General features: G+C 39.7%; 1 protein-coding gene across 1 annotated transcript in view; it reads left to right on the plus strand.

The window, feature by feature from the left end:
- The window catches only part of LOC138265155 (sodium-dependent serotonin transporter-like), a 590345-nt gene that overhangs the window by 199724 nt on the left and 377980 nt on the right, over positions 1-12641 (plus strand). The window contains exon 5 of the mRNA XM_069212703.1: positions 8903-9037. Coding sequence (XP_069068804.1) covers positions 8903-9037 — 135 coding nt within the window. The remainder of the gene's footprint in view (positions 1-8902; positions 9038-12641) is intronic.

Here is a 12641-nt window from a genome sequence, read left to right on the forward strand (position 1 = left end):
TGTTTTGGAATGTCATAGCTTAATCAGCAATGAATAGGTGGGATGGGAGGAAAAGCTTGGAGAAATCTCCCAGTCCAGTGGGTGAAAAGTGCATTCCCATAGACCCTGGTTGATAGTATCCTGAGGCAAAGTTTTGTCATTTTTTGTTTTTTGCACCAATCTTTGAAGACGTTGTGCAATACTTCTTTTTCGAGGTTCCAGTCATAATTTTCTTCTATTAATCTAACTTAGGGTTATCCGCTTGAGCACTTAATATTTCTAGCAGATGCACTGCTATGATAGTTAGTCCTCTCGCCAACAGCTAGTTCCAAATGGCCCGAGCCTCTAGAGACGGTTGTCTCCAGTGTGTTCCTCCCTGCTTGCTTGGATAAAACATTGTGGGTGTATGTTCCATCTGAACAAGAAGTGAACTCATTTTGAACGCATGGAAGAATGACTTCAGAACTAACTGGACAGCCCTCAACTCCAAAAGATTGATGTGATAGGACTTCTCTTTGTTGGGTCCACATTACCTTTGTTTGCAGATTGTCCATGTGAGCACCCCATCGTAAAAGTGATGCATCTATCACTACAGTTTGAAAAAAGAATATCAAAATGAAATGGAACCCCTTTCAGAAGGTTGGTCACTAGGCACCACTAAGGGAGTGATTGTAGAGCTTCTTGGAATAACATTAGCGTGTTCTCACAGCGTCCTCATTTTTGGCTCCATTGACCCTGCAGGCATTTCTGTAAAGTCCTCATTGAAGTCTGGCATTTGGAGTTAGAAAAATGCATGATGACATTGATACTAGTAAAGAGGAAATCTGTTGAGCCATTGCATGGAGTGTTTATTTCAGACTACAAGATTTCTGTTGAACAGAAGTGAGTCTCTCCTCTGGAGGAAACACTTTTGTGACAACAGTATCTTATCACCCTCCCAAGTAGTAAATCTTTTCCACTAGGATAATTATTGACTTTTAAAGTTGATTGTCAATCCCAGCTTTTGCAAGATGTTTTCTGCCAGATGGAAGTACTTTCTTATGAGATCTGGAAATGATTATTTTATTAGCCAATCACACAAATATGGGTAGGTGAAGGTCTGTAACTTTTGTATAATAGCAACTACCACTGCCATTCACTTTGAAATGGTGCAAGCAGCTGACTTGAGGCTGAAGAGAAGAATTTCAAACTGTTAGTGATGTTTTCCTATCACAAATCTTAGAACTGTCATGTGTCTCTTTATGATCTGAATGTGGAAATATGTGTTGTGAAGATCTATTGTGCAAACCTAACCTCCTAATGTAACTTAAGAGCAAAGCCAACATTCTGAATCTTTCTTTAGCCATTTGTTTTGTCAGTCTCAAATAGGAAATGTGTCTAAAATCTCTTTTCAGACCTTTCTTTTGCACCAGAAAGTATCAGGAAATAGGTTTCTCTTCCTCATCGGTAAGAAGGCACTTCCTCCATTTCATCCTTTTGAAGGAAGGTCTCCACTTCCCCTCAAAGCAAGTCTTGTGAATAATAAAAATGAATTCTTCAGTGGTTTAGTGGCTGAAGGTTATTTGATTCCTTTCTAAGAAATATTCAAGACCCATTTGTCTTTTATATCATGCCACTCTTGGAGATGATTTGAAATACTTCCCCCTACTCTAATGACTGACACAGAGGAGAGAAGGAAGTTGAGGTTTCTCTGCAAAGGCTGATATTTGTCAGATGCCTCTTCCTTTAGGAGGCCTTCTGGGATAAGTCTATCTTTGTTGCTAAAGTTGCGGCTGCATCAAGGGGTTTGAACCGTCAGTAGGAATTACCTCTCTTCACAGGGCTTGGAGTGACCCCTGAATTCTTTCTTCTTTTCAAGACCTACTGCTTTTGGCATGCCTGTTTCAGTCTTCATTCTGGCCATCTGATCCTATTATCAGCATTAGAGCTGAAGAGAGAATTTCATGAAAATGGTGTGAATTGGAATTTTTAACTGGGCTTCTGGTTTTAAGCTTGTTACTCTAAACCAAGCATTCAGCCTGAGGCAAGGTCCATCACAATATTAGTGGCAGACAGGTCTGAAGCAGATGATGCAGCACTTATCGCCTGATTAGTTACCATCATTTCTTCCTGACGGATCTCTTGGAAGTCTTCCCTGACATTCCTTGGCAATTTCTCTGTGAATCTTTGAAGAGAATCCCACAAAAATATTTCATAGTGACCTTACAAAGATGTTGTATTTGTAGTCTTCATGCTTGTAGCAGCTGTGCCGCACATTTTGCTCCCCATTCAATCCATATGTTTACTTTTCTTATCTGTCAGAACACTGGATGAAGGTGAAACAGTTAATGACGTTTTGCCACAGAGAATATTACCGAATCAAGAGGAAGATCTTAGAAAGGGTCTTGATCTGGTACTTTATATTTCTTCAGCAATCTGTAAGGAGCAGGGTTTGCAGAGTTGGCGCCAGAAACATTTGTTCTGTTGGTTCTGAGAAACCACAAACTGAAACCAATAGAGATCCTGATGATGCCCTGTTATTCAGTGTTTCTAAATTCACTGAAGTAGTGGAGGCGGGCATTGGATTGGGAATGTTGAGTGTTTTCTCCTCTTACGAATACTTTACACATTAAAATCATCTCCAGCGATCTTCTAGCCAAAAGAGAGCCTGAAAGAGTCAGGGAGTAATACTTCATGGAAGAGTAATCTGATGTGTACATTGATGTTGATGGAGAGTGGTCAAGTCACCTAGAGGTCCAGTTGGAAGTTGATCTTCCGCAATAGCATCAATGGTGTCTTAAAAGGGATCAAGATCTTCTTGGAGATCTAGTACATCCCTTTTTTCCAGGAGTAGCTAGTTGTGCTGGTAAGAAGCTCAGATGTTTTGGGAGAAGGAGTGGGAGACAGACTGACCATTGGTGTTATATCGCTAGTGAGTGAGTATGCTCTGAAACACTCAGAGTCTGATGAACATTGCACCTCTCTACTTCTTAAAACGACATAGCCAATTTATAGCATGTCTGCATTCGAGATGCAGATGATGGAGGTCTCAACGTCAAAATCAGTCTTAGTCTCGACATCAATGATGGTTTTAAAGTTGACTTATTGTGTCTCTCAATGGCAAGCAGGTGGCTCCAGTATCTTTTCTCGGTGTTAAAAGCCTCAATGTTGACCTCAAATGTTGCTTTTTCTCTCTTCTCCTACGCTTTTTAGATGTACCTCTTGGGTAGTTCCTAGAGCGAGAGAGTGGAGCATAGGTAGATTGAAAATTCTCTCCTCAGCCCTCATGGTATCTCAAATCTGTCTCCTGAATCCTGTAGGCTGAGCAGCCTGATCCTCTGCCTGTCCTTCAGGGTTCCTCTGGACATTTTCTTTTTACAATTTCCTAAGTCTTCTGGATAGTGTTCGCCAAGAAGGCACACAAAGCAGAGGTCATGGGGATCTGACTGGCCTTTTTTCTTGGTGCAGACAGGGCACGTCATAAAAAGTGAAGGCATTCTGACTGGAAAAGATATTAAATTCCAGTTAGAAAATGGTGAAATATCTCTCATGTCCTTTAGGATGTTGAGTGAGATTGGTTGGCCAAGGTTTGAAATGATTCTTCTGAGGAAAAAGCCACAAAAACACCAGACTCAGTGTTCTAGGATCCTGTTGCCAGAAGGTGGACAAAATAACTGACCTTTCACCTTAGGTGCATGATAGGACACTGGAGTAAGAGTGAGGCCCTTAGAGGCACTGTGCCATTTTTAATGCTTTTGTTGTGCAACAACGTGCTAGCATTGCTCTCCTTTCTCTTTAGCTTCCCTTTAAAAAAATAGATTAGTGACTGATATTTACAGTCACTTTGGTTACAGTGACTATAATACTACAAATTGAGATGCCTTTAAAACTGAAACATAAATTAAATGTTGCCATATTGTTTTCTATCTATATGTGTTTTTTTTCTTCTAAAAGAGGTTGCATATATATAAACAGACAGTTTGGGATCTTGCAGATGGGCGGGATGTGAGTGGGACAATTCAGTGCTTACGACTATGGATGAGGATGCCCTAGAGGAAAAAGCATATAAACACACACATTGGAAATTGTTTTTGGCATGATGCTTGTCCCCAACATTCTGCAGTCTAAGACCACCGTACATTTTAAGTGTTGTTAATACCCAAGTCAGTGGTATCCTCCGATTCCTTAGAAGGATGAGAAACAGAATTACCCAAAATAAGATTCAAATGTGTGGCCTTTAAGTTTTCCTGCAAATGACTGATGTAGGAGCATTAACCCATTGTGCTATATTACCATTTGGCTGTTGAGCAAATATATCTACTGGGAAAGCTATGAAGCATGCTGTCTATCTGTTCTCAGGTTACAATACTGGCAACAATTAGTTCAGGGATTAATCTGCTTTCTGGAGAAATATGTGCATTCCCTGTTGAGCACAGGTTAGAATCATAGCAAGACAACATACTGGGTTCATGTGGTTGTTATAGGGATCTATATGTAACCTGCAATTTACAAGTTATAATCCTGGTGTAAGTGGCTCAGTTGGTTATTTGCAGTAGTATGTAATTTGCAATTAGTATTCTATGATCCTGATAAAATAACTTGCTTAGTTAATTACCTAATGCGAAAATCAACATGTAAAATGCATCATCTAGGTATGAATCCTTGGAGGGGTAACTACAACATGTTTTCTTCGGCGGTCCTTAACATGAGTGCTGATGAATGGACAACACCTACTGTAAGCTGCAAAACATTTAGCATCTCCTGTCTTTTTCTCTTAAAGTAAGAATGGGATATGCTAATCACTTTATTTGCTCTACAAATAGCTGGTGACAGTAAAAAAGAAAGCCAAATCACAAAATCAATAGCCCTTAGAATAAAGCAGACTCTAAAATGTTCCGCAAGGTGACACTACTTTTGTTTGTTTATATGCAGCCTTTTCTTCTCATCAATACTTGACACAAACTGGCACAATCATGCAATATTGTGACAAAAGTGTTCACAATGCCTTCTTGAAGACACGACAGCATGTGTGTAATACAGCATCACTCCTCTGAGCAAGAGTACACAGAGGCCTGTGTGCGTAAAAATAGGGTAATAATTAAATACTCACACAGAGAAAATATAATACTGTTAGCTGAAGAAAATCAAAAGAATAGGTTGTTTGTCAATCCGCATACCGAGAAGAAGACTACACTCAGCTTCGGTATTTATGGAAACATGATGTCTTATTCTGAAGACAGTATAACTTTAACCTCTATTTGTAGTGTCTGCAGTTCTGGTTAATGCACTCACCTTTCCCCCTTACAAATATGTTTAACTGAGCGTGTTATTATTTACACATGAAACTGTATGTATTTTGATTTTCATGTGTATGGCTCATTCCTCATAGAACACGTGGTTCAGTAATGGGTTAAAAAAATGCTTGTTCCTGAGATAAACAAATCTATATAGTATAACGTTCTGCCTGCCGTACTGAAAGACACCGAGGAGTTCTGTCAACAAATTTAGGAACAAGTCTGACGGCAGATTTGCTTTAAAAGGTCATGGAACTCTACGGTGCATTATCATTTAAATATAAGGCAGGGGTAACTTAGGGCCAGATGCACAAAGCATTTTTCAAGTCGCAAAGGGGCCAATTCTCAGAATCGGCCCCTTTGCGACTTGAAAAATGCTTTTTGGGATGTACAAAGCTCAAACTGCGATTCGGTTTTTGGAAGGGGCGTGTCAAGGGCGTCCCTTCCTAATACCGAATCCAAATGGTATGCATGATTGTGCAGTTTCAAACTGGTGCTAACCCTTTTGCAAACTAATGGGTTAGGACCCCTTCCCCTTTGTGAATGGCAGCAAAAATATTTATTCAGAGCAGGCAGTGGTCCCACGGACCACTGCCTGCTCTGAAAAAATGAAAAGAAAACTTTTTCCTTCAAGGAAAATGGGCTGCATTTAAAAATAAAACTGCTTTATTTTAAAAGCAGTCACAGACATGGTGGTCTGCTGTCTCCAGCAGGCCACCATCAATGTGAGGGCGGCCATTCCCAATGAGGTCGCAAATTGCGGGGTAATTTGCAACCCCATTGGGAATTGCAAACAGTGTAAAGTGCACTGTTGTACATCCGGTTTTGCGACTCGCAGTTTGCGAGTCGCAAAACCGGATCTTTGTAGATGTGGCCATAAAATTCCTTATAATACTTAGGGCCAGATTTAAGAAGGCCTAGTGCCACCTTGTGCCACATCAGCGTATTTTTTTTTAACTGTAATGTGGCTCGCCACGCCATATTTACAAAGTGGCACAATGTATGCATTGTGCCACTTTCGAACTCTTGCTCCACATTATGCCTGCATCAGGCATTATGAATGCAAGGGGGCATTCTGGTGCTAGAAGGCCTACAAAAATGGCACAGTGAAATCTACAAGATTTCACTGCGCCATTTTTGGCATCGTTTTTAAAGCCTTCTCAAGGGCAGGAGTTAACATGACGCACCTATTGTAATAAATGGGCCTCCTTGCACTTTGCTACACTTGTGTCAAATCTGTGACGCTAATGTAGCAGAACGCCACAATAGCGTCACAGATTTTGACGCTATTGTCCTAACTACCGCCATGGTGCGCCATATGTTAAATACAGCACTACCATGGGGTCATTAGGTGCTGATAGCGTGGTGTTGAAAAAGTGGTGCATCAGAGCTGATGCACCACTTTTTCACAAATCTGGGCCTTAATTCCTTACAATCACCTTTCTCACAAATTAGTTAAATTCTTGATGTACTGCTCTTTGGTATGAAAGAGATGGCATGCTTGCAAACATGAAAAATAAAAGGAGAATTTCTAGTGCAAAATAAACACACCAAAAAGCAGTTAGATATTTGTTCCAAAAAGATATCAGAATCCGTTTTACAAAAAAACTGTTGCCATAAATATCATTCTTTGAGCAGAAAAAGGGAAAGCTGCATTTTTTTTTAAATGCAACTTTAATTATGCTCCTTATCTCACCTTTCACCTGGGACTGACTGTCTGCCAGCACTGTGATGTAAGAACTCAACTGTAATAAGTTATCACAGTTGGACAGTTACATCATTTCTTTATTACAGGTGACTAGTTGTGTTGCAAGTCACCTGTAATAAGGAAATGAAAGATCGTTTTTATACCAGGATTGCATGATTTCATGTATTATAAGCAATTATTCAACTACCCATACTTGCAGGTATATTTGGGATCATTTAGGTACCTTTCCAACACTTCCTGCACCATTTATGCCACTTTTGTGCAAATAATGTAGCAAATGTATTGCAAAATAAAATGTAAAATGCACTACCTCTAAGGTTGCAACCTGGCACATTAAAATAATATGCATATATAAATTTTGATTTAGAAGTTGAAAAATACTTTGCAAATAGATTCCTTATAGAATGTGCATGCCTTGTAGGGCAAGTGACATTTAAAGATGTATAGGTAACAGATGTTTAGAAGATGATCAAATAGAGAGAAGACGAAACAGGTTCATCGAATTAAAGTAGACGGACCTATTCACCATTTTTGAGTATGTAAAGTAGTACTAATTTACATACTCAAAAATGTAGCTCACAAACCTCTGCCTCTACTATATCTTCTGTGATGTAGATCTCCACACGGTAGCAGTAGGGAATGTGGGAGGGACAAAAGGGAGAGAGAAATGGAGAATAATTACTATAAAATGAGTGAGGTAGGAAAATTGAAGAAGGAGTTTAGGACTCAAAAGCAAAAACAGACCCAGAGCTAAGATAATTTCCCAGTCATAACCTACACATCTACATTTACCTCTGTAGTACTACTGGCAAAGCAGGCTCAAATGTACTCAACCCCAGCCTCAGAGGCAAGCGCCACACAATGCCAACCACTGCTCCTGCAACACACCCCCATAGAAATCAATGGAGACAGGCAATAACACCAAGAGAGGCACAGGTAAATTACATTAAATAACATTTTGAAATCAAACTGTACTTAAAATATATATTTATTTTGTTATGTATTGAGTTTAAAATTATTTGTAAATGGTATTTTGTAATACGTATAATATTTTAAAAAACATATTGTAAATTTTAACTTCATTTAAAAAACTGAAATTACAAAGAAAATAACTTGTATCCGAGATTGGGATACATTTAACAGAAATGATATTGTAAGGAAAATTAACATTTAGATTAATTTACTTTAAAATAATAAAAAAAAAAATTTAATCACAGTCTAATACAATGTTACATTTTGTGCAGATCCCTTGTAACTGTAGTAATCCTATGTGGAAAAGTTGTAAATTCTGTTATCATATGTGCTAATAAAATTAAAAAATTCCTTAAAATTCCCTTTTACGATACATAAAGAGTGGAGATCTTCTCAAACAGCCCTAAAGTTGGTCTTATTAATCTCCACTCCATGATTTGATCTACATCTAGGCAGACAGCTCCATGCAAAAATGGAAAATTCCATCAATGAGCAAACCTACAGCTAAGTGTAGGTGTAGATGTTCACAAGAGGTGATCTCCACGTGTAAACCTACCCTTGTGAATAAGCCCACAGTTTGCTGACCCACAGAAATGGAAGGCAGACTCTGATCATGGACAATAAGTCTCATCATCATATGTACAAAGAAAGAACTACAGTTTTTATCAATGTAGCACAAATGACCCGTGTGTTTTTTCAAACATTTTCTGTGTTAGGCTTGATATCACTTTTCCTCTCTCTTTCCCTCTATTCTATCTTTATCAGTGTCTAATCTGTTGTTATCTCATCTCTCCTGTCTAAAAGTGCAATGTCACTCTTGTCCTCGAAGCACAAGTTAGGCATAGGAGGTTTTATATATAATGTAGCCATCCCTAAATTATTTGAAAAAAGTAAGTCAGAACCTTTACATTATGTGATGCTACAAGACATATAATTTATTTTGACTTCATGGTTATGCATTTTTCCCCAGGTTGTGTGGGTAACGGCGACTCTACCTTATGTAGTCCTTATAATACTACTGATCAGAGGGGCTACTCTGCCAGGGGCCTGGCGAGGAATTGTCTTCTACCTGAGGCCAAATTGGGAAAAACTTACAAGCACTGCAGTAAGTCGCTGCTGGGCCAGCTTTGTATTTTTTCAAAGTCAAAATTGGAAGCAAACTGCATGGTGAAACTGTCACACTAACTGCTTTTGTTATTCAAAATTACATACATTTAGTTATTAAAATGCATATCACAATGACTGATTACATGATACACTGTCTTATGGCTTCACAGAAAAAGGGCTTGCAATCCAAAAGGTCTACGGAAAACTTTTAAAGAACATTTAAAGCATGTTTGAACCTTAAGTACTTTAAAGGAGTGGTGTAAAATCGATCAAGGCATTTCCCAAGTATCTAAAAAAAAAACTTGTGTTGTTATATAATACTAAATTGTTTCCTGTCTCAAACAAACTACACTCAATTAGTTACAAGGTTAGAGTTGCCAATGATCTTAGGGCCAGAAGTAGCAAAGTCCGATTCGCAAAATCGGATGCAGTACAGTGTCTCAGACACCGATTGCGAGTCTCTATGGGGTCGCAAAGACCCACCTCATTAATATTAATAAGGTGGGTCGCATTTTGCGAACCCATAGCAATTCCCTGCACTCAGACATGGTGGCCTGCTGAAGTCAGCAGACCTCCATGTCTGTGACTGCTTTTTAAATAAAGCAGTTTTTTTATTTATTTTGCAGCCCGTTTTCCTTAAAGGAAAACGAGTTGCAAAATAAAAAAAATAACGAAACCATTTGGTTTCGGTTTTTCAGAGTAGGCAGTGGTCCATTGGACCACTGCCTGCTCTGAAAATCCCTTTTTGATAACATTCACAAAGGGGAAGGGGTCCCATTGGGACCCCTTCCCTTTTGCGAATGGGTTACCACCAGTGTGACACTGGTGGTAACTGCGAATTGCTTTGCGACCGCATTCGCGGTCACAAAGCAATTTAGCATAGCGATGCGAGTCGCAAATAGGAAGGGAACACCCCTTCCTATTTGCGAGTCGCATTCACAATTTGCAAGTCGGTACCGACTCGCAAAATGTGAATGAGCATCGCAAACGGCATTTTGCATGGCGCAAACTGCGATTTTCGCAGTTTGCACTTTGCAAAATGTTTGCTACATCTGGCCCTTAGTGAGCTTCCTGAAATAAAGAAATGTATCATTGGCCTTAAGGACAGATGTCACCAGGTCATGATAAGATAACAAACCATTGTGCATATTTAACTGTGATTCACCACTTTTCTTGTGCCCCCCTGCTTCACCCTAACGTTACCATGGTAGTGCCATATTTACAATACAGTGCACCATGGCGCACGTTAGCACAATAGCGTCAACGTTTTTGATGCTATTGTGGCACATTGGTCGACTAACGCCAAAAATTGTGGCGCTAGTCCAGCAATGCGTGGGGAGGCCGATTGGAAACAATGTCACTGTCACTGTAGCTTCACTGTAGCGCTGTAGTGATTGATTTTAAGGCATTTTCATAAGTGGCTGAAACAAGTGCAGGAGTACAAGAAGGCGTCAGAAAAACATATTCCATACAATTCATTTACTAGGACTGCTAAAGCCACTGCAGGCAAAAGACTGCTAGTCCTGTAAGTCTTTTCCCCGCCATATTAGGAGTGTTCCGCTGGGCCAGCGGGCAAAAACATCATTTTTGCCTGCTGCGCCAGCGGAACACTCACCACAACATTGACGTCGGCTCATAATTGAGCTGGCGGCAATGTTGTGGTGCATCAGGTGCGACAGCACCCGTTGCGCATTTCACTGCCCCGTAATTCAGGCTGTGAAATGCGTGATGGGGCTGTGCTTGGGGCCCCCTGCACTGCACATGCCAAGTACATGGGTAGTGCAGGGGGCCTCAGCAGCCCCTCAATACCCCCATTCTGCCAGCCTTTCCATGGTGGTGTTGACCGCCATGGAAAGGCTGGCGGATGGGGACTCGTAATCCCTAGCAGCGCTGCCCCTGGCACATTACAACCACCGGGATGACCACCGGTTTGACCGTGGCAGCTCTGCCACGATCATAATGGGACGGTCAGACCGCCCTGTCTGTGGCAGTCCGACCACCATCGCAAGTGTGGCGGTCTTGAGACCGCCATACTCTTAATGAGGGCCTAAGTGTTTTTCATGGCTTATATAATGTATACATACTGTCACATCTCGGAGAGAGGTTGTATAGACATTTGTGCACCTCTCAAATACATTCAGTGGAGTCCAGGGACAATTTCCCTTAGAAAAACAGCTTAACTCAGGGATCTCATGGAAATCTTTGGTCCTGTGTGAATGTGCCCTTGCTTCAATGTGGCATAGCACTTAAACATCAGTCACCCCTCAGTTGTAAAAAGTATTTCTCCAGAAAGTGAGGGATATGATTACTGATGCCCTCACATACACCAATATTGAAGCCTTAATTGATTTGAATTCCACATTTCTCCAAGGTCCAAGAGCAATTAAAATACTACATCCATTCACAGTGGGTAACCAGGTTATTGTGAGCACAAAATAGATGATGGTCTTTGGCTGTGAGTTAGGATGCTCATCTTAAGACAGTACCCTGTTTGGGGATATCGACTATGAAGGTTCCTAAACAATTTGACAGAATGTATGAAGCTTATATAATGAGGCTAGTTTTGAAATCCTATATGGGTAAGGTCATCCTACAAATAGCCTTTGTAATGGAAGGAAAAGAGCCTCAATTAATTAGTGATTGCCTAAAAGGGAAAGTATTCTGTCTTCCTTAATCACTTGCTTTGAATGCTATCAATGGGGATTTGGGCCTCTAGACCTTCTCTTTCCATATCAACAAGATCTGTATTCAGTGTTTAGGATTAGTGTTTACAAAGACAAGTGAGACTTTTGCAGCATCTACCTTCCTGAAGCAACACAATGGTTGGGAAAAATAAATACATTTTAGTGTTAGTAGTCAACAGGTGGGGACCTTATTAGAGCTTGATATTAAGTATTTTACCAGCTGTATTCCAAGTAGCCTTTATGCTTACATTAAATGATGTAGCAAGGAAACTAATGATAGATCATCTTGATGTCTTACGATGTACGACTCACTACCTAAGTAAGAGTTTGAATGCCGGAATTTAACCATATCTTCTATAACTGCCAGACATGAGTTCTAAGAATCTGTATATGAAATTAAGGTTTTTTGTATTTATCACCACTGATATTAGCATACATATAAAGATTGAATACATATAAAAATTGCTATCTAATGAAACAGGTTATGTATTTGTGGTAGTGATCAACTGAGAACCTTGTTAAATGTGTAACTCCCCACTGTTTTATGATTTAGAGAAGAAATATCTTAAGTTTTGATACAGTTGATTAATATATACAATAGATGTGATAAACAGTTTTAAATATTGTATATTTTTAATGTATATGGTATATGGAGATGTATGTACAGGTACCATGATATAGTACTTTTCTACTTTTACGAAGTGTTGCTGTAAAGCTTAGTAAGTAATACAGTAAAGATAAAAATAATTTCAAAAAAACCTTGAACTGACATCTCAGGGTAACCAGCACTACATACTACAGTGCAGCTGCATTGCAGTGATTTCCCGCCTGGGATTGACAACATACTATGTTATATACTTTGTTATATGGAGCAAATTTCAAACTATGGCCAGTGACTAGTGAAGTTATGTACTATTG

This window comes from Pleurodeles waltl, chromosome 11, assembly GCF_031143425.1.
Source record: "Pleurodeles waltl isolate 20211129_DDA chromosome 11, aPleWal1.hap1.20221129, whole genome shotgun sequence".
Lineage (NCBI taxonomy): Eukaryota > Metazoa > Chordata > Amphibia > Caudata > Salamandridae > Pleurodeles > Pleurodeles waltl.